Raw genomic sequence first — 24,009 nt, 5'->3', positions numbered from 1 at the left:
GCCTCGCGGCTCCGCTGATCCTGGTGCTGGGAGGCATATTACCCTTTTACTATAAAGGATAGAGGCCTGGTGCATGGGTGGGGGCCGGATGGTTTGCCCTGAAGGGTGTCCTGGATCAGGGTGGGGGTCCCGCTTGGGTGCCTGGCCAGACTGGATGAGGGGATGATGGCTGTTTGCAGGTGGTCACACCCTCTTCAGGGTGGGGGTCCCCACTGGGGTGCCTGGCCAGTCTGGGTGAGGGGCTGAGGGCTATTTTCAGGCTGGCGGGTGACTGAAGCTCCCAACCCCTCCCTTTTTTTTTTTATTCTGGGATTTATTTACCTTCTATGGCTGTCACTGGAACTGAGAGCCAGCTTTAGCTCTGAGGCTTGGCTCCAGCTGTGAGGCCTCGGCTGCTGAAAGCAGGTGTCTGGGTTTGTTTGGGTTCTATAATCGAAACTCTGTTGCAACTCCAGCTCGGCCGGCTGGCTGAAAGCATGGGGTTTGTTTAGCGTCTATAATTGCAACATTGTTTCTTAGAGTGCAAGCTCAGAGCCCAGCAGTGGCAGGTGGGGAACCTTGGCTTCCTCCTTCACTGGAGCAAGCAAGCCTCCTATTCGCTTCAGCTGCCTGGCTGCCGGCTGTCATCTTGGTTGGCAGTTAATTTGCATATCGTCCTGATTAGCCAATGGGAAGCATGTCGGAGGTATGGTTAATTACCATGTTTGTCTATTATTAGATAGGATATGCATAGCCCATGGACATGGGCAATAGGGTAGTGAAGAACTGGGGGTGGGTAGAGGCTGGGAGGTGGTTAGGAAGGGGGAGAAAAAGGGAGATATCTGTAATACTATCAACAATAAAAAATATTTTTTAAAAAAAGTATGCCTCACCCTAACTGGTTTGGCTCAGTGGATAGAGCATCGGCCTGCGAACTGAGGGTCCCAGGTTCAATTCTGGTCAAGGGCATGTACCTTGGTTGCGGGCGCATCCCCAGTGGGGGGAGTGCGGGAGGCAGCTGATCGATGTCTCTCTCTCATCAATGTTTCTAACTCTCTATCCCTCTCCCTTTCTCTCTGTGAAAAATCAATAAAATATATTTTTTTAAAAAAAGTATGCCTCCCCCCCAAAATATTTGACCTCCCATTAATAATACACAAGACATGTCTCTTAACCAACCTTTTGCCACATTAGACTCAATGAGAGGATTACAGTATACTGTGATGGAATCTTAGTTAAACCCCTATTGATTAAAAATGTATTTAATCGGATTTGAAATAAGACATATTTTTTAAAAGACAATGTTTCTAGACCTCAAGGTCTCAAGACTATGTATATGCCCATAACAACTCCAGAACAAACTTTATGAAAAATAAGCAAAAGTCAGACACAGCATGTAGACTTCAGTTCTATTTCAGTGGTTCTCAAGTATGGATCAACCTAGAAAGTTTTTACAGATATTGATCAATTAAATTAGTTTCTGGGTGTAGGGGTTTGGGCTCAACTTTAAATTTAGAAAAGCTTCCTGTAACTAATGCAGACAACCACTGAACTGAGTAAGAGATCACTGAAATTAGGTTACGTCTCATGAAAAAATAGTTTTTATATAGGTCTTTAGTTGGCTAAAAATTTCATGAAAAAGATAAATATAATAGAAGTGAAAACTGATGTATAAATACATGATCCAAGTAGTGAAGAAAAATAAAAAACATTTTTTAACCACAAAGTAAGGGAGAATAAGAACAGTAAATATATTAATTTATTTTAGACATTTTAGTTTTGAGGCAAAATGCAAAATGTTTTGGAGGTAGTTGCAGATACAGGTTTGAAAACACATGGGGGGGGGGAATAAACAGAGAACCAATTTAAAGTAAATTATGAAACCAAATGTATATATAACATATATATATATTCTGCAGTTTCATTTTATATTATACTAGAGGCCCAGTGCACAAAATTCGTGCACTGAGGGAGGGTGTCCCTCAGCCCATTCTGCACCCTCTCCAATCTGGGACCCCTTGGGGGATGTCCGACTGCCGGTTTAGGCCCATAGGGATCGGGCCTAAACCGGCAGTCGGACATCCCTCTCACAATCCAGGACTGCTGGTTCCCAACTGCTAACCTGCCTGCCTGCCTGCCTGATTGTCCCCAACTGCTTCTGCCAGCCAGCCTGATCACCACCCCCTAACCACTCCCCTGCCAGCCTGATAGATGCCTAACTGCTCCCCTGCTGGCCCGATTGCCCGCAACTGCCCTCCCCTGCAGGCCTGCTCGCCCCCGCAGGGCTGGTCCCTCCCAACTGTCCTCCCCTGCTGGCCTGGTTGCCCCAACTGCCTGTCCTCCCCTGCAGGCCTGATCACCCACAACTGCCATCCCCTGCTGGCCTGGTTGCCCCTAACTGCCCTCCCCTGCTGGCCTTATCACCTACAACTGCCATGCCCTGCCGGCCATCTTTGACACATGGGGGCAGCATCTTGTGCAAGGGTGTGATGGTCAATTTGCATATTACCTCTTTGTATATAGGATTCTGAAGCATTCTATATCAGTTTTATTGTAACTTACTAGAATACATGCTATAGAATTAGCTAAAGTCACTCAAAAACTGGGCGATGGAGGCCAGTTTTTTGAAACAAGTATTTTCAGGAATCCCAAATTTTTCAATATAGCATTATCCCTAAAGTAATGGGGAGCTGGGAGGGTTGTAGCTTATCAGCAAGGACAGGCAGCTCTAAACTTTTCTCACTAAATACTGATTTTCAATTTCATATATTCTATATTCTATAGGAGCATTACAGCTCCTATAATCCTGGTCAAGGGAAAGGCCCTGTTTATAGACAGATGCCAACACATGTGTGCAACTAGCTAAGCAAGCATTCTGTATGCATTCAAAGAGGCCCTTTGCATGACACAGTAATGAGAGATGTTAATTCTTTCATTAGATTTGAAGAACGCTGTAAAGTCAGGAATGATATTTTAGCAAACCTGTCCCTTCCATCTTCACTGAAGAGGTCCTAAAGGGAAAAGAAAATTTATCGTATTTTCACAAATATCTTTAATTGTTCCAAAAGATTAAATTATAAAGAATTTTACTCAGAATTCTCAGAAGAGTCTAATCTAAAAACTCTTAATATGCTTCATTTGGTAGATGGGGGCTATTTGCAGAGAAATCCAATATGCAGAAAAACAGTACAAATACCATAGGTGCTGTATGGAAACACAGGGGGAAAACGAAAATTAGTTAATCCTATCCTTGCTTTGAAGAGGCTTATAATCTAGTTAGTGATGTGGACTACAAATACATAAATGCCCTGAATAATGTATTTGAGAAGTAATATTAATCATTATCAAATATATATGCACACATGTACATACACCATAAAGCACTACATACTCTAGATTACTAACCTACCCAAAGCAACTGACAATACAGAAAAATAGCTTCTATCAGGTTGTACAACACATGGGTTCTTTAAATTTTGTAAGTATTCTATTATTTATTATCTTACATTAAGAGCTGCCTTTCCATGAATTTTGGCCTACGTCTTGACAAAAACTAATGTGCATGTTTTAAAAATCCAAGAAAGAAATAGTAAGTTGTGAACCACACCCTCAAAATTATAGAAATATTTATTACTTGGCTTTTTATAGATTCCTCCATTCGTTCAAGTCAGGCTGCTTGGGTTCAAATCACAGCTCTAACATGTACTAACAGGTGACTTTGGGATCAGTTAACTTATTTGTACCCCAGCAAAACAGAGATTTTAATAGCACCTCTCTCATAAACCATTATGAGAATGAATTAAATACATGCAAAGCACTGAAAACAATGTCCGATATATACTGCTAGCTATTATTAGCTATTGTTGTTTTAGAGTGTGTTATGCAGTAAAGGCACAGAAAAAGACGAAGCCCTCACTGTCATGAACCTTACAATCCAGTAGGAATTTTAAATAAACAATACATGATATTATGGTATTATTACCATAATATTGTACATGAAAACAAATAGGAATCTCTAAATTTGAGAGTTTTGGACAGGCTCTCTGGGGGGAGGGGGGGTGGGAGGAGAGGTATTAGGCAAGAAGTGAAATGTTTCTGACAAACAATATGTGCAAAGGCTCAGGGGCTCTACAGCAGGGGTAGGGAACGTCCAGCCCATGAGTCTTAGTATAAAGCCCACAAAAATCATGTGGTCTGGCCCTGCCAAGTCATTAGGGGTGAATTAATTAAATGTTTGGCCAAATATAGCAAACTGATTTGTAAGTTAATAATTTTGTATTGCCTGCAAATGGTGTTATAAATATCCAAGTGTCCCTTGGCAGAAAAAAGGTTCCCCACCCCTGCTTATGAATAGATGGGAATGACAAGGAGAATAAAAGACTCGATTTAGGACAAATCAATGGTCATGAGCAATATCCTAGTATTCATCAATTCTCTAATAGCCTTTCAATCAGGGCACACCATTAAGTTTGGCAGCCAAATCAGAGAATTTTCTAATAATTGAGGGTGAGACGATACTCCGGTAACTTCTGAAAGGGAAAACAGAAATCCCTATAAAACATGATACTTTTTATAATCTTTTACTAGTGCCGTTGGCTTCTTTTCAGAAACAGATTAAATTACCTCCTCCTTTTGGTATGCTGTTAAAAGGAAGAAGCTGTGTGACTTACCAAAGGGTACATGGGTGGGATTTGAATCAAGATCCTCTGGGACCAAGTCCAGAGTCCTTTACACGTTATGGAGCTGATTCCAGTTTCAGACACTGGTCAAATTGTTATTCTCCACAATGTTCCAAAATTACATTTGTGTTAGCAACTTTGTCCTTTAAATGTAAATATTTCCTGCTTCCATTCATACCTTAGTCTGAAATAGAATCCTGGAAATTCAATCAGAAGGGAAAAAAAGTCATTAAGGCCAAAGACCAACTTAATGATCAAATATCCTAACATCATTCTGGAGTATTTAGTTTAATTTAAAGTGGCCACTTTCCTCCTGTCTAACCTGAATCTGTTGTGACAGCTCACTGAGAATCATTTGGTCTGGCCCTGGTTTAAATGATATAGAGTATAACATGAAGTTATCAGATTCTTCTATAAGAGTTGTTAGGAGGTAGGTGATGGGTATAAAGGTGGGCAGTAGCCTGTAAAATTTTGCCTCTCTTAAAGTTCCTGTACAAAAAGTCATGTTGAATGATTTTTCTCCAATAGCTGTAAATAAGAATGTTAATACTGTATATAGATTTAGCAAATCCAGTACTGAAAAGTTGTGCCAAGAATCACTCAATCATTTGGTAACCAATAAATTAGAAGATAAAATGGAAAATCTTACCAATATATTTACCAGCCCAACTTTTATTATCTTTGCTAATCTTTTCATTCTGTTATTTGGCAAGTCTAAAATGCTCCCTGCTAGACTTCTATAAGCTCAAAAATACTGACTTTTGCTTCATTCTGAGGATGAAATATGGGATACCAATTTCTGTGATAACAGTGTGACTATAATATAATTCAGCTGAATATTAGCCAACTTATAAAAAGCACAATAAACTAATTTTAGGTCAGCTATGATGCATCCACAATAAAGAGAATTTGCATTGCAAAGGGGAATAAACTTAGTCAAGAAAAGTCTGATTTCATCGGTTATCATGAAAGTATCTAGAATAATCAGCGAAATACAAATGGCTTTGAGACTGGACTCAGAACGAATACACAAGTAGCCTAGTCAAAAGTCATTGGTTATAGTCTTCCCAAAACTACTGTAAGATTTGAACATAGCTGTTTAACCCAAAAAATTTACAGATGCAAAGTACCATGTATTATCCTTTCCTGTTCTTATGATACACCAGAAACCAAATTACATGTTTAATAATACCAATTTCCATTTGCATAACACTTTTACAGCTTCTGAAATACTCAGATTTCTCATTCTAGGATAGCAAAATAGGTCATGCTTATTATGTAGCTATCTGAGCACAGAGTCTAAGTCACTTGCACAATGTCACAGAACCAACTAAAATGTAGAGGCAGATTTTTTTCAATATTCGTTGATTCAACAAATAGTTAGCATACTAAGACTTTGTTTTAGGGCCTAGTCAATGGTAGATACATAAAAGTGGGAGAGAGACAACAAACAAGTAAACATACAGAACATAAGATTTTAGATAAACGCTTTAATTTTAGATAAATTTAGGTAAGTTATAAAGAGAACATGGTAATGGATAGAGTGGTTGTAGAATGGCACACCAGAGGTCAGAAATGTTCTAAGGAGGTTACATCTGAATTAAGGCCCGAATGAGGATGACAAACCACCCATGTGAAGGTCTACAAAGGCATCCCAGGCCGAGGAAAATGTAAGTATAAAGCCCCAGGGGCAAGAAAGATCCAGACACCTGACATGGAGTAAGAGGGAGGAGAGGGAAGAGGGTGCAGGGACAGTGGACTGGTTATATAGAGCCTTTAGACCACTCAGTCCAGGAGGTAGGAGTCAAAGTGAAATTGGGAGACATAGGTGGGATGATCTCATTTTCGTTTTAAAGAGATCTTTCAAGCTGCCAAAAGAAGAAACAACTGTAATACAATCCTCTAGCAACACCCCCTTGAGACTCAAAAGTACCAGTAACAGTCTATTCCTTAGAGAACATTCCTGGAGAGTGGATGCATGGGTACTTGTTACCTTTGAGATTTTACATGAGTATTATACACTTTTCTGTACAAAATTCCATTTTTAAAAGTAAATCGTACGGGTGTAAGGGTGGAAGCTGAAAAACCACCGGAACGCTTCTGTAACAGTCCAGGTGTGAGCTGATGGTACTTTGGGAGTAAAAGAAGTGAAAAGTAATGGGACTTGTAATATACATAGCTCAGAAGTATGGTAAGTCTTCCCGATGGATGCAGGCAGGGGAAGGAATCAAGGCTAACCAGTGGTTCTCAATGTGGGATGGTTTTGCCTCCCAGGAGACATTTGTATTGTCTGAAGGCATTTCTAGTTGTCACAATTGGTGGTGGGGGGCGGGGGGGGGGGGAGTGGGAGGGGGTGATGGGCTACTGGCCTTTATGGGTAGAGGCCAAGAATGCTAAACATACTATCATGCACAGTAGTACTGCAAAACAAAGACTTACTTGGCTAAAAAGTATTATAGTGCTGAGGTCGAGAAATCCTGATCTAGACTGATTCCAACTGATTCCCATCCCAGAATATCCATATTTCCAGGAGAATCTACAACAAAACACCCGAAAACCTAGAAATGGCATTCCTTATTTTCATTATTTAGAGACAAGTAAAACTGTTGTATACATGAAATAAACTTTATTTGTTTAGAGATCAATTAAATCACTGTGGTTAACTCTACGTTGATCAGATCTAATTGGTACATAAGTCTAACAAAATATAAAAAATCAATTACTGATTAATAAATGCCACTTGTTGAACACTTTCTCAAAATGCAAGTAGAAAACTTCTATTTGGCAACACCGCCCAGCACTGCTTTTAATTTTTCTTTCTACCAGCTGGTTTAATCTACAGTCCAATACCTCCACTACTTCTCCAAATAAAAATTCCTCCCCAAATCTAAAGAGATGGCTACAAACGCTGGAAAGATAATCAGAACTATAACTGGATGCGATGGGAAGAAAATGATAACCCACTTGTATGTATGTGCATGTATAAATCTGTTTAGTTTTCTGTCTTCTTTTGGGCCTTGAGCAAACGGACACATTCGTTTTAGATATCATAGGACTGCAGCACGCATTTCTCTCAATCACTCGAAGACCAGCGATAGGAAAGATCCTCTACAGACCTCATTAACAAAACACAAAATGCCCAAGTTGGTAAAGTTCATTTTACCTCCTTCTTCGTTATCTAAAAGGAGAGAATCTGGAAGAGGCCCCTGTGACAGTCTCCCACAGCACCCTCCGAGTCTGGGACTGCCATTCATGCAGTGAATTCTGTGCCGTTATACTGGGGAAGGTCTGAGGATCTGAAATTATTTGGTAACCGGAGTAGATGGCAGAAAAGACAAAAGTAATTATCAAGTCCGAAAAGAGCAGTTCAAACATTACCGTCCATCTGCGTTCTCACAAGGTGGGGCCGGGGGAACCTATTTCTAAGAAGCTACAAAGTCACTTTTGATTAAGAAAAGGATGCTGTTCTTACAAGGATCTCAATGAAATTGGTCATGGACACACAGACGACTAGGTTACCAAATCTGGTTAAAACTGAGTTTTAGGAACAATTCACGTCTTTTAAAGGATAAAAAAAGGGGGGGGGGGGGAGGGGAGGGAAGACAGCAGTCATATCATCACGGCCTCATCCGCATTATTTACCCAAAAGCATCTCACGTGGTAACAGGCCTCCGGTCTGAATTCACCCCCTTTTGTGATAAAACTTAAATAATCTAACCATCTAAGAAGTAAAATACAGGGGCACTTTACTACCCTGAAAATCACGCCGAGCTCCCGCTAGACCGGGTGGACGTTTTCGGGAGCATCACCTCGCGGCGACCAGCGAGCGCTCTTCCCGGGCGGTCTCCCGGCCGCAGTGACCTCGGGACGCTCATGACGTCACCCTCTTGCCTACGGATACGCAGAATGACCCCCAACGTAAAATTCACCGACACTAACTCCCTCGGGCAGCGGCCGTTAAGCAGCTTTTCTTCGGGCTTTCAGACGCTCGATCCCACTGCGGTCGCCGCGCCGCCCTCTACTCCCTAAAGGGGCAGCCACACAGCCTCAGCACCGGAACGCGCGAGCGGGGCGCCCTCACTAACCACATTCTCGCGAACCCTTAAACGCAATTCTCGCGACATCCGCCTGCGTGCCGGTCCTTTTTTTTTTTTTTTTTTAGACCCCACCTCTACACAGCTACTTGCTTAGAAACATCGCGAGATTTGCTGCTTTCAATCTCCGCCCCTTTACGGCACGATGGTCGCACAAGAATGTGATAGAGGCTCCGCGGCCGCCATTTTCTTTCTTTCTTAGCAGTTGGCTGAGAGAAGGTCTGTGTGGACAGCGGTAGCGGCCACAGTAGGTAGAGATGGCAGACTATTCAACAGTCCCTCCACCCTCCTCTGGCTCAGCCGGCGGCGGAGGCGGCGGCGGCGGCGGCGGAGGCGTTAACGATGCTTTCAAAGATGCGCTGCAGAGAGCCCGGCAGGTAAGCCGGGGCCGCGCGGCGGGATCCCGACGGCTCACGGTAATTGGTCGCTGGCGGAGTAGGCCGCTACTTCTGTAGGCGCAGAGGAAGAGGGAAGACATGCTCTTCCGGGCTCTGAAATGTGCGGAGACTCACGTTTCCCCACGTTGGCGGTGCCGGTCAGAGGGTAGAATTTAGGTTTCGTGTTCTTGCTGTCTCAGCCCGTGGGAACCCCCACGCGTGCCGCGCTCGGATGGCCTGGGCTCTGTGTCCTCCCCTGCGGCACACGCGCCCCTCTCTCTCAGGAGTGAGCATGTCCTCCTCCTCCTCCTCAGATGGAGCACGGTCCGTCCCCCCCCCGCCCCCGTGGTAGAAAGCGCGCCTAGTTTCACACAATAGCGTGGAAGGTTCTGGCCGTGAGTTTCGTTTGGGAGGGAAACCGGGGTCTGCCCCCCGGAGCCATGGGAAGGAGAGGACATGCCGGGAGAGCGGTCTTGACGGCCCTCGCTTCGCAGTAAGCCTGTCGGAGTCGTTCGCTTTCTCGGTGACGAGGAAGAGACTTGGGAAAGTACCGGATCCCGGGTGGGAGTGCTTCCTCGTGGCGCGATTTCCGTGTCCGCGTGAGGCCAGTCCTTCCCCCCCTTATTTCTCAAAATGGCTTCGGGCCCATTTTACCCCCAAATTTCCATTTGAATCTGCCTCTCTGTTCAGAGTCGTAAACTGACCACCTCTTTGTATTACGTAGGTGCATACATTTGTGCCTTCGCCCCGAAGGCACTTCCTTCACGTACGAAAGCTTTTAAAAAAAAAAAAAAAAAAAAGCACATGTACCTCCGGAAGTAAAGATCTCTTCATTTGAACTTCCATCTTTATTGGGAAGTACGTTAATATAATTATAACTTTAAAATGTGCTCTATTGGTCTGGACTGGTATGTAAGCAAAATTGAGTGTTCCTCTCATGACACTAGGTATAACAGGTGCCAGACACTTTTAGACGTTAGTGGTAAAGGAATGGTCGGTCATCAGAAACTAATTTTGTGCTATGCTTTTGATTGTATTAGGAGTTCACTTAATTTTTTTTTTTACCCTCCAGTTAAAGGACTTTTTCAGTCAAAATCCATAAAATCGGTAGCGATGTAACAAAATCGCTCTTACTTTTGTAGTGTGAGCACATTATAAATAAAAATGTACCTGTACTTGTTTATAGTCAGAATACTCAGGAGAGTCGAGGAAACGTCATCATTAATACTAACTCTACAGTTTTTTCACTTAATTTTCGTTTATCCTGAACATGTTTTGAATAGCGACTGAGACATTTACATAGTGACAGGACCTCTGTTAGTGGTGTTTTATTAGATTGGGTTGAAAGACTCCCCTGAATTATTTTTATTCCACCAGCAGATTGAATTATTTTGTGCCACACACTGTACTTAGATACTAGAGAATTTTTAAATGTGTGAATTGGGGTTTCTGGCTTCTAGGAACCAAATGCAAATGAGTGGTTTTCAGAAAGAAGTGGGCATAAGGACAGTTAATCTATTTGTTCTATAAGCATATATAGAGTTCCTACTATGAGTTAAGCACTGTACACATCACCAGCGAGTGGGGTGCCTAACTGCCAAAGTAAAGGACTGACACTTTAAGCAAGGCATTCAAGAATGAGTGGGAGTTTTAGAACCCAAGTATGACGTCACTGGAGGTATAGTGTTGGGTGAGGCAAGAAGTGAAAAAAGTTACAGATGGATACAACTTCTGAAAGACTACTTTATTTTTTTTTTTTTTTTTTTTTTTTTTTTTCAGTGTAGATTTTGTCTTTATTCAATGATCTTAAAGAAGTTACTGTTAAACATTGAAGGAAGAACCTACCGTTGTCCCACCCACATCTGGGTGTTGCTGTTGACATTCCTTTGTTGAGGCTATATCTTTATAAGCTTTTTAGCAAGTATATGTCGAACACTTCTGTTTCATGGTCAAGACAGGATCAGAGGCCATGGATACTGACAACAGATTGGTCTGTTTTATTCTGTCTTTTTCCATGATCATATCTACTGCCTCATCTTGATTTATAAGCAAAACCTAGACAACCTACAAAAATCTGCTTTGTGGTTTATCTAGGAATAATACAGAAAATATTGCTATCATCAGTAAGCTTTACAAGAAAGTCAATTTTGTACAGTTTATTTTGATGTAAATAAAATGTGAATTTCTTAAAAAAAAAAAAAAAAGAAAATTGCCAGAAAAAATCACCTTGGCTTTATATAAAACATTTGTCATATCAGAACTATAGACCCTTTCCCAGATAATACTGATGATGTGGGCTCTTGGTTGGCAACCTCAGTTCTTGAGTTGGGCTAAGGAAGAATTCAGAGCCAAGAACTCTAGTTCAAGATAAAGTTCATTAGGGAGTGAGATGCAAGTACACTAAAGAAAGAAGAGACCGCGCTGCTGAAATGGCTGCCTTGGCCTTGTGAGAGGAAAGTCACAGAGGCAGCGAAGGGAGCCCAGATGGCTGTGTGCACTCAGAGAACAAGTATGCATGCACACCAAGGGTCCTTAGAGCTTAGGAGAAAGGAAGCAAAGCATAGGCACCTAAGGAAAGAAGGGGAAAGGCCTGGGCATGAGAGAGCGAGCATGCAATGTGTCCTTTGCCTTAAAGGGTTTTATCTGTTTTCTTTTTTTTTTTTTTTTTTTTTTTTTTTTAACATACTAAAATGGATTTATTATTTTTAAATGAATTAAAAATAAATATTTTAAATGTTCTTTTCTTTTTTTTTTTTTTTTTTTTTTTTTTTTTTTTATTGCTTAAAGTATTACAAAGGGTATTACATATGTGTCCATTTTATCCCCCCGCCCTAGACAGTCCCCTAGCCTCCCCTTGAAAGACTACTTTAATAAAAAAGTAGGTTTCATGATTTGGCTAGGCTATAATTTCCTGTCAACTTAGACTGCTTTCTTACTGTGGAAATTGTCCTCAAACTGGACTTTTTTGTACTCTTTACATGCCACTAGGTCAGCTGCCCCAATGCCCTTGATGTAATGATCCTTTATAGATAGATGTCTTTGATGTAGTAATTTGATTGTTTCTTTACAGACTTGATCTTAAATCTGAGATTTCCATATTTAGCTTCTGATTACATTTTAGGATGCTGTTTGTCTTATATAAGTGGAGTGTTGGGAAGAGTACTTGGACTGAAGGAACAAGTTAGGTTAATATTTAATCACTTTTTCCTAAAGGACATTGAATTATATTTCCAAAATTCCCATCTAACCTTAAGTTTCATTGCTTTGTCCAAAGTATTATGCTGTGTTCTTTGGAAGGGAGAGTTACAAGAATAGCTTCTTGTTCTCAAAGAGCTGTGTACCTACGGGCATTTTTGGCTGGACAGTTATTTGTTGGAAAGCAGGATAAGTGATTAGGATTCTTGGGCCCTCCCTACCTAGTAAGTGCTAGTAGCATTTACACCAGCTGACTGTCACCATCTGGTAATTTAGGCCAAGTTGCCAAACTTTTTCTTTTTTTCCCCCCCCAGAGAATCCTAGTTGTTTATTTTTAATGTGAAATTTACAGGTTTTTATAATAATACTCTGTGAGCACAGGGCACCAGATTAGATTGCTTCTCTGGTTTAGGGTTTCCAACCTGTACACTTTAGAAATTTATGTTTTTGTATTTCAGTCTGTGACTCCAGAAGGTGAGGTTAGGATTCTGGTAATCACATCTACACTAATAAAAGACAAACATGCAAACTGACCGTACCTTCGCTACGCCTTAAGCCATGCCCACCAGCCAATCAGAGCGACTATATGCAAGTTAACCCAACCAAGATGGCGGCCAGCAGCCACGGAGCTGGAGCAAGCAGGAGGTTTGGTTGCCCCAATGATGGAGGAAGCCAAGCTTCCCGCCTGCCGCAGTGGCTCTGAGCTCCACTCAAAGCAACAAAGTTTCAATTATAGAAGATAAATAAACCCCAGATACCTGCTTTCAGCCAGCCGTGGCCACGGAGCTGGAGTGAGCAGGAGGCTTGGGTTGCCCCTGACGATGGAGGAAGCCAAGCTTCCCTCCCACCCGCCCTGGCCGGCTCTGAGCTCCTCTCAAGGCTACAAAGTTTCAATTATAGGAGGTAATTAAATCCCAGAATAAAAAGAGAAAAAGGAGAGGCTGAGAGCTTCCGTTGCTGGAGGAACATGGCCAGCCTGAAAACAGCCCTCAGCCCCTCACCCAGGCTGGCCAGGCACCCCACTGGGGACCACCAGCCTGCAAACACCCATCAGCCCCTCACCCAGTCTGGGCAGGCACCCCAGCGGGACCCCCACCCTGATCCGGGACACCCTTCAGAGCAAACCAGCTGGCCCCCACCCATGCACCAGGCCTCTATTCCATATAATAAAAGGGTAACATGCAAATTGACCCTAACAGCAGAACGACTGGGAATGACTGGTCACTGTGACAGACACTGACCACCAGGGGGCAGGTGCTCAATGCAGGAGCTGTCCCCTGGTGGTCATTGCGCTCCCACAGGGGGAGCTCTGCTCAGCCACAAGCCAGGCTGATGGCTGCCAGTACAGCGGTGGTGGCGGGAGCCTCTCCCACCTCCTCAGCAGCACTGAGGATGTCCGACTGCAGCTTAGGTCTGCTCCCTGCTGATAGGTGGACATCCCCCGAGGGCTGCCAGGCTGCCAGAGGGATGTCTGACTGCCAGCTTGGGCCCAATCCCCCTGGGAGCGGGCCTAAGCCAGCAGGTGGCCATCCCCCGAGGGGTCCTAGACTGCGAGAGGGCACAGGCGGGGCTGAGGGACTCCCAAACCCCCACCCCCACCCCCAGTGCACAAATTTTTGTGCACCGGGCCTCTAGTTAAATAATGAGTTCTGTCTCTAAGCATTGGAAAATTAAAATGTACCTATCCACTTTTTTTCTCAATGTTCTATGAAGATAGAAGTGAATCAGACAGAGACTGAGACTAGATAAATGAATAAAGTGGTAGATCACTTTTTCCTAAAGGACACTGAATTATATTTCCAAAATTCCCATCTAACCTTAAGTTTCATTTCGTTGTCCAAAGTATTATGCTGTGTTCTTTGGAAGGAAGAGGTATAAGAACAGCTATGCAGTGGTAGATCACAAGTTAGCAAAAATATCAAACTTCATCCATTCTGCTTAACTAGTAAATTAGTTAAGTACTCAGTAATTCTTTTTTTATTATTATTGATTTGTGAGAGAGAGAGAGAGAGAGAGAGAGAGAGAGAGAGAGAGAGAAGTGGGAAAGAAAGAAAGACATCCATTTGTTGTTCCACTTATTCATGCATTCATTTGTTGATTCTTGTATGTGCCCTGCTGAAGATTGAACCCACAACCTTGGTATATGGGGATGATGCTCCAAACAACTAAGCTACCTGGCTGGGGCCAGTACTCAATTATTCTTGATATTTCTTCCTTGATAATTATAAATTGCATTATGTTTGAATGCAATGAAAATTTTATAAAATAGAATTATTGATTTTAATTATCATTAATCCCATCAATGAAAATTAGCATTTGAGTGTGACTTTTTTAAACAATTTGGGACAGAATAGCAAAGTTTGATTATGATAATAAGCAAAGGTTCCTGTTTTGTAGAGAGGTGACAGTGTTAATAAAATGGTGGCCTCGTAATATTTCTTGTGTCCTTCATGCATCTTCACATTTCCGGTGCATGGGAACCATCAAAACCTGGCCCTTAGCAGGTACTTAGTATTTATTCAATTGAACGAAAAAATATCTCTAATGAATTTAGATAGTAATGAACTTTTGTTTTGAAAATAATTATGTTCTTGCAGAAATTCATTTGTTGAATACCCACAATATGGTTATGTCAGTCTTAGGGTTTCAGTCTTAGGGATAACAAAGAGAAATCGCATACCTTAGTCTACAGAGGGCAGTTTTCACAAATAGAATATAACTACATATGTTTTCAGGACAAATAAAAATTGTTAAAATTTTAAAATGCAAATATTTGACGTGCAGACCCTGCTTTATCGTTTGAATTATAGTATACTGATCTGTTTATAATAACTAGCAATTACTATGCTATCTTAGGTTCTGTGCTAAACTTGTATTCACTTAATTCTTACAACTGTCCTTCTAGGTAAGTACAGAATACCGGTTATCTCCTTTGTATAGATAAGGTGAACAAGGTGCAGAATGCACAGGAAAATTTGGCAGGGACCCAAATTAGTTGAACCAGAATCACAACCCACTCCAAATCACAGTAGTACTGCAAACCAAAGGAAGCATGCAGTGGACTGAAAATTAGGAGCTAGTCACCTGAGGCATTTAGGTAGTTTGCTTCTGAGAATCAGATTTTGATTTTTTAAAAATAATATCTAAAATCAGGTGATATGACTAAATAATCTCTTCAATATTCAGGATTGTTGGATAGTAGGAACAGTCTATGAAGAAAGGTAGAAAATGCTAAAACATTAAAACACACAAAAAATTTACTCATTTGAAGTCCAAATGAAAAGCTTAAGTTATTGTAAATTAAAATAAAAAATGTATTAGACTTAATTTTACTAGTCCAGTAATACTTTTATAAATAATTGGAGGTTGGCTTTTAGGAACTACTGTTTCTCTTAAATTAATCCTCCTTTCAATGACTTAGGACAGCAATTTTCAGCCTGTGTGCCACAAGAATTTTTAAACATTCAATATCTGATTATTTAGTCAGGAGTACTGATCTCTTTTCCCTTAGATTGTCAAATGAAAAAATGACAACAGCCAACTCAACAATAGCTGTCTGGTGTGAATGAACCAAAATTGTGTGTGTGATCAGAAAAAGTTTTTTTGGTGTGCCACAGAACTTTAGTAATTTTGTGTGCAATGAGGTTTTTTTAAAAAGGTTGAAAATCGCTGACTTAGGAGATGTATATTTTCTTTTGATTTTGGAGAATTGAACAAATCTGTATTGATAGTATTTTTACCAAAAGCTCTTCTTTGATGTCTTCGTATTTTGAATTTTTGAGATGTGTTACTGGTTCTTTTTAACCCTAAGGTCACCTTTTCAATCCCTGGTGAGGGAGGGTACTGGAGGCAACCAATTCATGTTTCTCTCTCCCTCTCTATTGAATGAATAGGGAGGTAAAAATAAGTGTACTTTCTCTGTGCAGAAATTCCAAAGAGTGCTGCTTTGCAGATTTATAGAGCATTTATAAAAGCTAACTGTTGGAGATACTCACAGCCTAAACTATTTTCCAGTCATTGGTGTCACTATTTTCTCTGTCCTAAAATACTTTCCTTAACATCAGTGTCCATCAATACTGGCAGTGTAGTTAAGTTCCTAAGGAACAATTCAGTGCTACGTGTTTTAAAGCTTAAGGGTGGACAGAACTGTCTTGACACAATTTGAGCTTGCTATAGCAACAATTTTTTAACATATTGCAGTGCTCTCTATTTGACAAGCAATTATATAGACTTAGCATAAAAAAAACCCCTTAAGGATGGAAAAGCAGTTTTCAGGTATGATGAGAAAATCTTAGAAAAGAAATAGGTTTTAATTAGATGCAAAGATGCAAACAGGCTTTTGAGAAAATGAAAGATGATTAAGGAAGGTTAGATTGACCAAAGCTCTAGTATCCTTAATTCTAATATGCTTTGCTATATGTGTTTGCATGTAGTAAAAGGGAAATCTAGCAACCCTGGGAAATATAGTTGCTATGTGGGAACATATACATAAGTGATACATTGGATTTATGACTCAAGTTTCTGAATATACTCTTACTTTCTCTAATTTCCAGTTATAATGAAGCTTGAGGTATAGTTGGTTTAGTTCCACATCAGGACATCTTTGGGGGAATTTCAGTTACCAAAAGTTTGATTTTCCATTTAATTTTTTATCATGGAACATTTCAAACATGCTCAAAATTGAAAGAATAATGTAATATGAACTCTGAGCCATTCACCCACTTTAGTGATTATCCCCCTCATAGTAATTATAGCATGGGACTGTGTAGAAATTGGGACATCAGCATTGACTAACTATGTAATCTTAGTTAAATTAACCTCTTTTAAATTTTTTTTAACTGTAAGATATATCTACTTCACTAATACTTTCTACCTCATAGGGATGTTAATGATTATTCAATGACAAATGAATATGAAACATTTATAGTGTGGAGCGTGGCCTGTTGTTGGCACTCCACAATATTAGTTTCATTTCTTTCATAGAAAAATGCAGTAAATGTCCATTGGTTGTGCCTCACTTGTGACTTGAGGCTGGTATTTCAAGTATAATGTTTGTTTAGTCAACTTCAGGCAATTATTTGGCCCATTCTAGTAGTTATGTCTTTAAGGATAAAATTACTTATGTCTCTGTTTCTGAGGCTTTCTTGCCCCCATGTTTCCTTAGTGCAAGATTGTCCAATCCTATCTAATAAAAGAGAAACATGGTAATTGGCGTACGACCGCTACCCTTCCCATTAGCTAATCAGCAAGATATGCAAATTAACTGCCAGTCAAGATGGCTGCCGGCAGCCAGGCAGCTTGAAACTAACATGAGGCTTGCTTGCTTCAGTGACGGAGGACTCCAGCGTTCCCCGCCTGCTGCTGCAGGCCTCTGAGCTGGCAGTTTGAAGCATAGTTACAAAAATAGAAGCTAAACAAAACCCCAGAAACCAGCTTTCAGCTAGCCGGGATCTCAGACCTGGAGTTGATACATAGTTTCTATTGTAGAACCTGAACAAACCAGATACCTGCTTTCAGGAGCAGAGGCCTAAGAGCTGGAGCCTCAGAGCTAAAGCTGGCTCAGAATAAAAAAAAAAGAAAAAGAAAAAGAAAAAAAGGAGCAGTTGGGAGCTTCAGTCCCAGCCTGAAAACAGCCCTCAGCCCCTCACCCAGACTGGCCAGGCACCCCAGGGACCCCCACCTTGAAGGGTGTGTGACCAGCTGCAAACAGCCATCATCCCCTCATCCAAGCTGGCCAGGCACCCCAGTGGGGACGCCCACCCTGATCCGGCACACCCTTCAGGGCAAACCAGCCAGCCCCCACCCTTGCACCAGTCCTCTATTCTATATAGTAAAAGGGTAATATGCCTCCCAGCACCCGGATCAGCGGAGCCGCGAGGTCTCCCGGCACCGGGATCAGCATGACAGGGGGCAGCGCCCAAACCCCCTGATCGCCCTGTGGCTCTGTGTGTGACAGGGGGCGGGAAGGCGCCCCAACCCCCTGATCGGCCCTGCTCTGTGCCTGATAGGGGGGAGCTCCCAAACCCCCTGATTGCCCTGCGGCTCTGTGTGTGACAGGGTGCGGCGCACCAACCCCCCCACCCCACAGGCCCTGCTCTGTGTGTGACAGGGTAGAGCCATAACCTCCCCATCGGCCCTGCCCTGAGTGTGAGAGTGGCGGCTCCCCAACCCCCTGATCGGCCCTGCTCTGTGGGTGATAGAGGGCGGCGCCCTAACCCCCTGATCCGCCCTGCTCTGTGCGTGACGGGGGAGCTCCCCAACCCCCTGATGGGCCCTGCTCTGTGCGTGACAGGGGGCAGCGCCCCAACCCCCTGATGGGCCCTGCTCTGTGCGTGACAGGGGGCAGCGCCCCAACCCCCTGATCGGCCCTGCTCTGTGCGTGACAGGGGGGAGCTCCCCAACCCCCTGATGGGCCCTGCTCTGTGCATGACAGGGGGCAGCGCCCCAACCCCCTGATTGGCCCTGCTGTGTGCGTGACAGGGGGTGGTGCCGCAACCTCCCCATCAACCCTGCCTCTAGTATGACGGGGCGGTGCCCCAACCCCCCAATCGGCCCTACCCTGAGTGTGACTGAGGGTGGCATCGCAACCTCCCGATCTGCCCTGCTCTGTGCATGACAGGGGGCGGCGCCCCAATTCCCCAATCGGCCCTGCTCTGAGCCCTACCAGGGGCTGCACCTAGGGATTAGGCCTGCCCTCTGCCACCCGGGAGCAGGCCTAAGCCAGCAGGTCGTTATCTCCCGAGGGGTCACAGACTGCAAGAGGGCACAGGCCGGGCTGAGGAACCCCCCCTCCCCCCAGTGCACAAATTTTTGTGCACCGGGCCTCTAGTAGAAGTATAATGCAAGTCACACACATTTTATTTAATCCAACGTGTAAAATATTACTAATCTAATATGTGTTCAATATAAACATTTTGAGATGCTTTACATTCTTTAGTTAATTTCAAGTCTTTAATATCTGTATATTTTACACTTCAAAGTATATCTCCAATTTGGACTATTTTAAGTACTCAGTAACCACATTGGCTAATGTCTGCCCTATTAGACAGCACAGCCTTAGAGTACCACAGGTATTCACATTCTCTGTGCCCACACACATCTTCTGTGGAGTCATGGGAGAGAGCCATGGCAAAGATAGAATTAGGATGCAGATTTTCTTCAAAGCTAATTGGTCAGTCTTAAGGTTCCTAATTGATTACTTCTTTGTTTGTTCTTATATGAAAAGCTTAATTTCAGGTGATTATTTGTTAACTCTAGAGTTATTAATGATAGTAATGTACTATAATTTGTCTTTTTGTCAAATTAGTTTTTATGTGAGTTATTTGACATATATAGGTATTAGGAAGTATATGAGGAAATTGTGTACTAAATAGCATGTAGTAGTTACGGTGCTCTTCTTAATGATAGTATGTTTTTGTTTTTTAAGATTGCAGCAAAAATTGGAGGTGATGCTGGTACATCACTGAATTCAAATGACTATGGTTATGGGGGACAAAAAAGACCTTTGGAAGATGGAGGTAAGTTATAGCCATAAGTATTTTTGTTTTACACAGTTTAGTTAAAGTAATTTTTACAATTTTTCAAATGTTATTATTGTATTGAAACATTACTTTTATCATAAGGTTCCTAAAATTGTAAGGCTTATATTGCCCTCAAAAGGAAAGGGGGGAAAAGAAACCTAGACAAGGTAGGTAAAATTTTAGTCAGTTTTGTCTTATTAGAAAACATCATTTTTCTTTTAAAATTGTGCCAGATTGACAGTTTGCACAGACGACTTGTTAATATTCTGGGGGATGGGGGGTTGAAAAATAAAATGTTTAGGGGACATTTCACAGGTTTTTCTCATCATACATGAATTAAATCTTTATATGCTATATTTTCATTGTTCTGCTATTTCAGATTTCACGTTAAAGGTTGAAGTTGCCAAAGTTTGCTATTCTAGTGTGTTGCAGATTATACCATTTTATTGTTACATTTTTATTTATTTTAGTACCTTGTTTTGTGTTTCAGGTTTAACTCAATGTGGCTTAAAGCAGTAGATTTACAGTGCCTTGTATTAAAAAAAAAAAAAAAATTACTGAAGTTTCTGAACTTAGAAGTCAGCACATATTTTTGTTTTAGATTTGATGTATGAAATTTTGATACAATTTCTTTTTGCCTTTTTATTTTTTTAAGAGGAGGATTCTGAATGAGCCTATAGAATGTATTTGTAGCTTTTGACCAGGAGTACTTGGTTTTATTAAGTGATTTTCTCATTTACAGTGAGGTTTTAATATACAAAACAAAAAATGAGCTAATGATGCTTCAGATGTTGTATGTAATGTATTCTTTTTATTTTATGTGTAGATGGCTCTTGGACAAGTCCGAGCAGTACAACACACTGGGAGGGAATGCCCTCTCCTTTTAAAGGCAGGAATTTTTATTTATTACCTGTGTTTAGTATGTAAACGTGAAATAAACCAGTGGATTCTGATATGGACACAGTATTTCTTGGATTATGTGTCTGAATTTTTGCTGTACAACATTCTGATGTTTAATTAACTTTGAAGGGGGGAGGAGAATAGTACTTTATCAGTTGTTTATTCTAAGGTATGCATTGTATTCATCTGTAAAGGATGTAGATGAAGGTAGTCATGTAGTTGCTTTGAGTTTCTGCTGAAGTTTATGCCTTGATATGTTTGGTGAAGAACAATAGAACAGTTTAGATCGAGATTGCCTTGTAATGTCATTTTAAAATTTATTTTGCATAGCTTTGTGGTCACTGTCTGATACACTCAACTTTTGATATGTCAACTTTTCACATTTTGATAGGTCTTCTTTTCTTCCAGTCTTCAGTTCCTACAGTGGGAAGCATCATTAGCCTTTAGCATGTGATATTTTGCTAGTAACGGACCTAAATACTTTGTCTTATAACATTCTAAAGTGCTTAACATACATTAAGGTCAGTGATCTGATACAATCAAAAAGAATTTTTAAAAAATGTCTGTGCATCTTTTAAACGTGAACAGTTGGGGCTACGTTTTGGCACTTTTGGTTCAAATTACACAATACCCTCAGCTATTTCAACAAATGTTTATATTGATATTCTTGCTTGGGCAGGGGAACTGATTCATATATTTGTACTTATTGGCAAAAAAATTAAAAGACATTTAATTTTGCAGATCAACCAGATGCTAAGAAAGTTGCTCCTCAAAATGACTGTAAGTATTAATTTAAAGTTGGGTTAAAAAATAAAGTAACTGGATTTTAATTAGGGTTTTGTTCCTATCTTTTGGGTATCTTTGAAGTTAGTTGGAGGCCAGGAATATTATGTTATAATGAATTTCTTTGTAAATATGTGCATCCTATCTTTATGATCTTTCAGTTTTGGCCAGGTACATATTAAGTCTCTTTTCTTGCTCTATTTCTACTTTTTATTTTGTTTTATTGCTCTATTTCTTAATCTATACATGCACCACTTGAAAAAGGACAGGTGTTTTTTTTCTATTTCATTGCTAGTAATGTCTGCCCTTTTACTGACTTTTTTTATTTGCTTACTGTCAGTGTTGATTTAAGTATTCTGCATAAAATTTTACTCTCTTCAAGGTATTATCTGTGCATCAGGGAAAGATTTTGGAATTGCGTGATAAAAGTATTAAAATATATGTGAACTTAAATTTAAACTTTTCCATTTTTATGGTAGCTTTTGGGACGCAGTTACCACCGATGCATCAGCAGCAAAGGTATAGTCAAATGCTTTTCAAATGATTTGCAAGTTTTAGTTGAACTGTATGTAAAAACACAACCAAGTTAGTGTACAGTGAATATGTGTCTGCCGTGTGTGTGTGTGTGTGTGTGTGTGTGTGTGTGTGTGTTTCATTTCCTTCAACTTAATAAGGTGATACAGAATGATCATTTTTCTTTTTGAGTGACATACATTTGTAGTTTGGAAGGATGGGTGTAATTAGACACATTTTAGAGAAAGTAAAATGAATTAAAATACTATTTAAAAAAAATTAAGATGACAGTCCCTCAACTCTACTCCAGCTTCTTTGCATGCCTTCAGACTGTTCCATTCACCATACCCTCCTCACTTGATGTGTGTTACCTTAAGTTCTAACTTTAACTACTCAAGCCATATTTTGACTATAAACAAACATGTTCCTGGAACCCTGGTTTGACCATTAGACCTCCATTTTCATCGATAGAGTACCTTTTATTTGTAAGTAAATTACCTTTCTTTGAAGGAAGATGTTAGCTTCTGGTTTTGCTTTTTTTAGCAGGTCTGTAATGACTGAAGAATACAAAGTTCCAGATGGGATGGTTGGATTTAGTAAGTAAACTGGTTTTTAAAGTTTTGAAAATAATCAAAACATACTTGGCAATCTTTCAGCTAATAATTTTCTTTTTTCTTTTCTAGTTATTGGCAGAGGAGGTGAACAAATCTCACGTATACAGCAGGAATCTGGATGCAAAATACAGATTGCTCCTGGTAACGTTATTTTGGTGCTATTTTCATACTAAATAGAAAGCTAACATATTTTTAAGCTTCTATTGAAAATTATGGTATGTGTTAACCTTTTCTTAGCCTTAAACTTTTTTGTTTTATATTGTAGACAGTGGTGGCCTTCCAGAAAGGTCTTGTATGTTAACTGGAACACCTGAGTCTGTCCAGTAAGTATGAAAATCATATGTCTAAGGCCAGCCCCCTTCTTCCTACTGAAGGGCATTGCCTTTACAATTGAACCGACTTCCTCCTGCACTGTAAATTTCCCCTTCTTTTCTAGATAATTTATAGTAGCATACAGATATGCTTGAAAATCTCACATTAACCAAAACCATCCCTGAACCCCACATTTATATTTCTCTGCTCCGTTTTACAACAAAACTCCTTAAATAAAGAGGTAGCTCTACTTTGGTATATCATCTGCCTGTTTTCATGTTGTCATGACCTTACACCAGTCAAGCATTGATTCTCACTGTCCCGTTAAAATTGGTCTATTCGAGATCATAACTGGCCACTTCCTCATTCAACCTGTCAGCACCGTTTGACACAGTGGACCACTTGCTTAGATACCTACTTCTCTTCTCTTTCTCAGTTTATCTTAGTTGTCAGCCTTATCTTCCTGGGCTCAACATGAAAGGGCCACAAAATTCAGTCCCCTTACAATATATCTACACATACTCTTTGGATAACTTAATTTACTTTATTAAACTTCTTTTAATATATAGCTTTATGTACCATAGATTTTATGTCCTAAATTTTTATCTCCATCCTTGGTCTCTTTTTCTAAATTCCAGGCTCATATCCATCTGCTCAGTGCCTCCACTTGAATGTCTATTAGACATCTCAAACATGAGATTATTAGGAAACAAAATCGTTTTACAGCCCATTCCCAGCTTTTATTTATTTATACTCTTTTATCTCGTACATGTATGGCAACTCTGTTGTAATATTTTATCTCTCTCTTACTCCTCATTTATCATAAGCAAGTCTTGGTCATTTTTTATTCATAATTTATTTGAGATCCAGCTTCTTCTTGCCACCTTATATACTACCATCTTATCTGTGATGTGATTTGCCTATATTACGTGTGTCCATTATTTTAGCCCTGTTCAACAATGATCTATTCTTATAACAGTATAACCATAGTGATTCTTCAAGATTATGAGTCAATTCATAATACTTTGCTCAAAATCCCATAA

At 40.7% G+C, this 24,009-nt stretch overlaps 2 protein-coding genes across 28 annotated transcripts in view; one reads left to right on the top strand and one right to left on the bottom strand.

Annotated features, from left to right (window-relative positions):
• Nucleotides 1–8,891, bottom strand: part of DNAJB4 (DnaJ heat shock protein family (Hsp40) member B4) — a 49,127-nt gene extending 40,236 nt beyond the window's left edge. Inside the window, exons 1-3 of one of the 7 annotated variants that reach the window (XM_036349903.1) lie at nt 7,822–8,891; nt 7,098–7,194; nt 4,650–4,855 (exon numbers count right to left, since the gene is read on the bottom strand). The gene's annotated coding sequence lies outside the window, so the exon portion shown is untranslated. Of the gene's footprint in view, nt 1–4,649; nt 4,856–7,097 lie in introns of all 7 variants that reach the window. The other 6 variants (XM_036349905.1, XM_036349906.1, XM_036349908.1 and 3 more) reach the window with 6 other exon arrangements.
• The window catches only part of FUBP1 (far upstream element binding protein 1), a 39,125-nt gene continuing 24,006 nt past the window's right edge, over nt 8,891–24,009 (top strand). For 4 of the 21 annotated variants that reach the window (XR_004974068.1, XM_036349893.1, XM_036349882.1 and 1 more), the window contains exons 1-8: nt 8,892–9,168; nt 19,751–19,841; nt 20,671–20,733; nt 21,486–21,524; nt 22,007–22,046; nt 22,584–22,636; nt 22,724–22,795; nt 22,920–22,977. Coding sequence is in view for 19 of the 21 variants with exons in the window: in XM_036349893.1 (XP_036205786.1) it covers nt 9,010–9,168; nt 19,751–19,841; nt 20,671–20,733; nt 21,486–21,524; nt 22,007–22,046; nt 22,584–22,636; nt 22,724–22,795; nt 22,920–22,977 (575 nt within the window). In the remaining 2 variants the exon portion in view is untranslated. The other 17 variants (XM_036349889.1, XM_036349887.1, XM_036349888.1 and 14 more) reach the window with 12 other exon arrangements.

Source organism: Myotis myotis, unplaced genomic scaffold (genome assembly GCF_014108235.1).
Source record: "Myotis myotis isolate mMyoMyo1 unplaced genomic scaffold, mMyoMyo1.p scaffold_m19_p_2, whole genome shotgun sequence".
Taxonomy (NCBI): domain Eukaryota; kingdom Metazoa; phylum Chordata; class Mammalia; order Chiroptera; family Vespertilionidae; genus Myotis; species Myotis myotis.
Note: the sequence above shows the minus strand (reverse complement) of the source record. Positions and strands in the feature narration are given on the sequence as shown.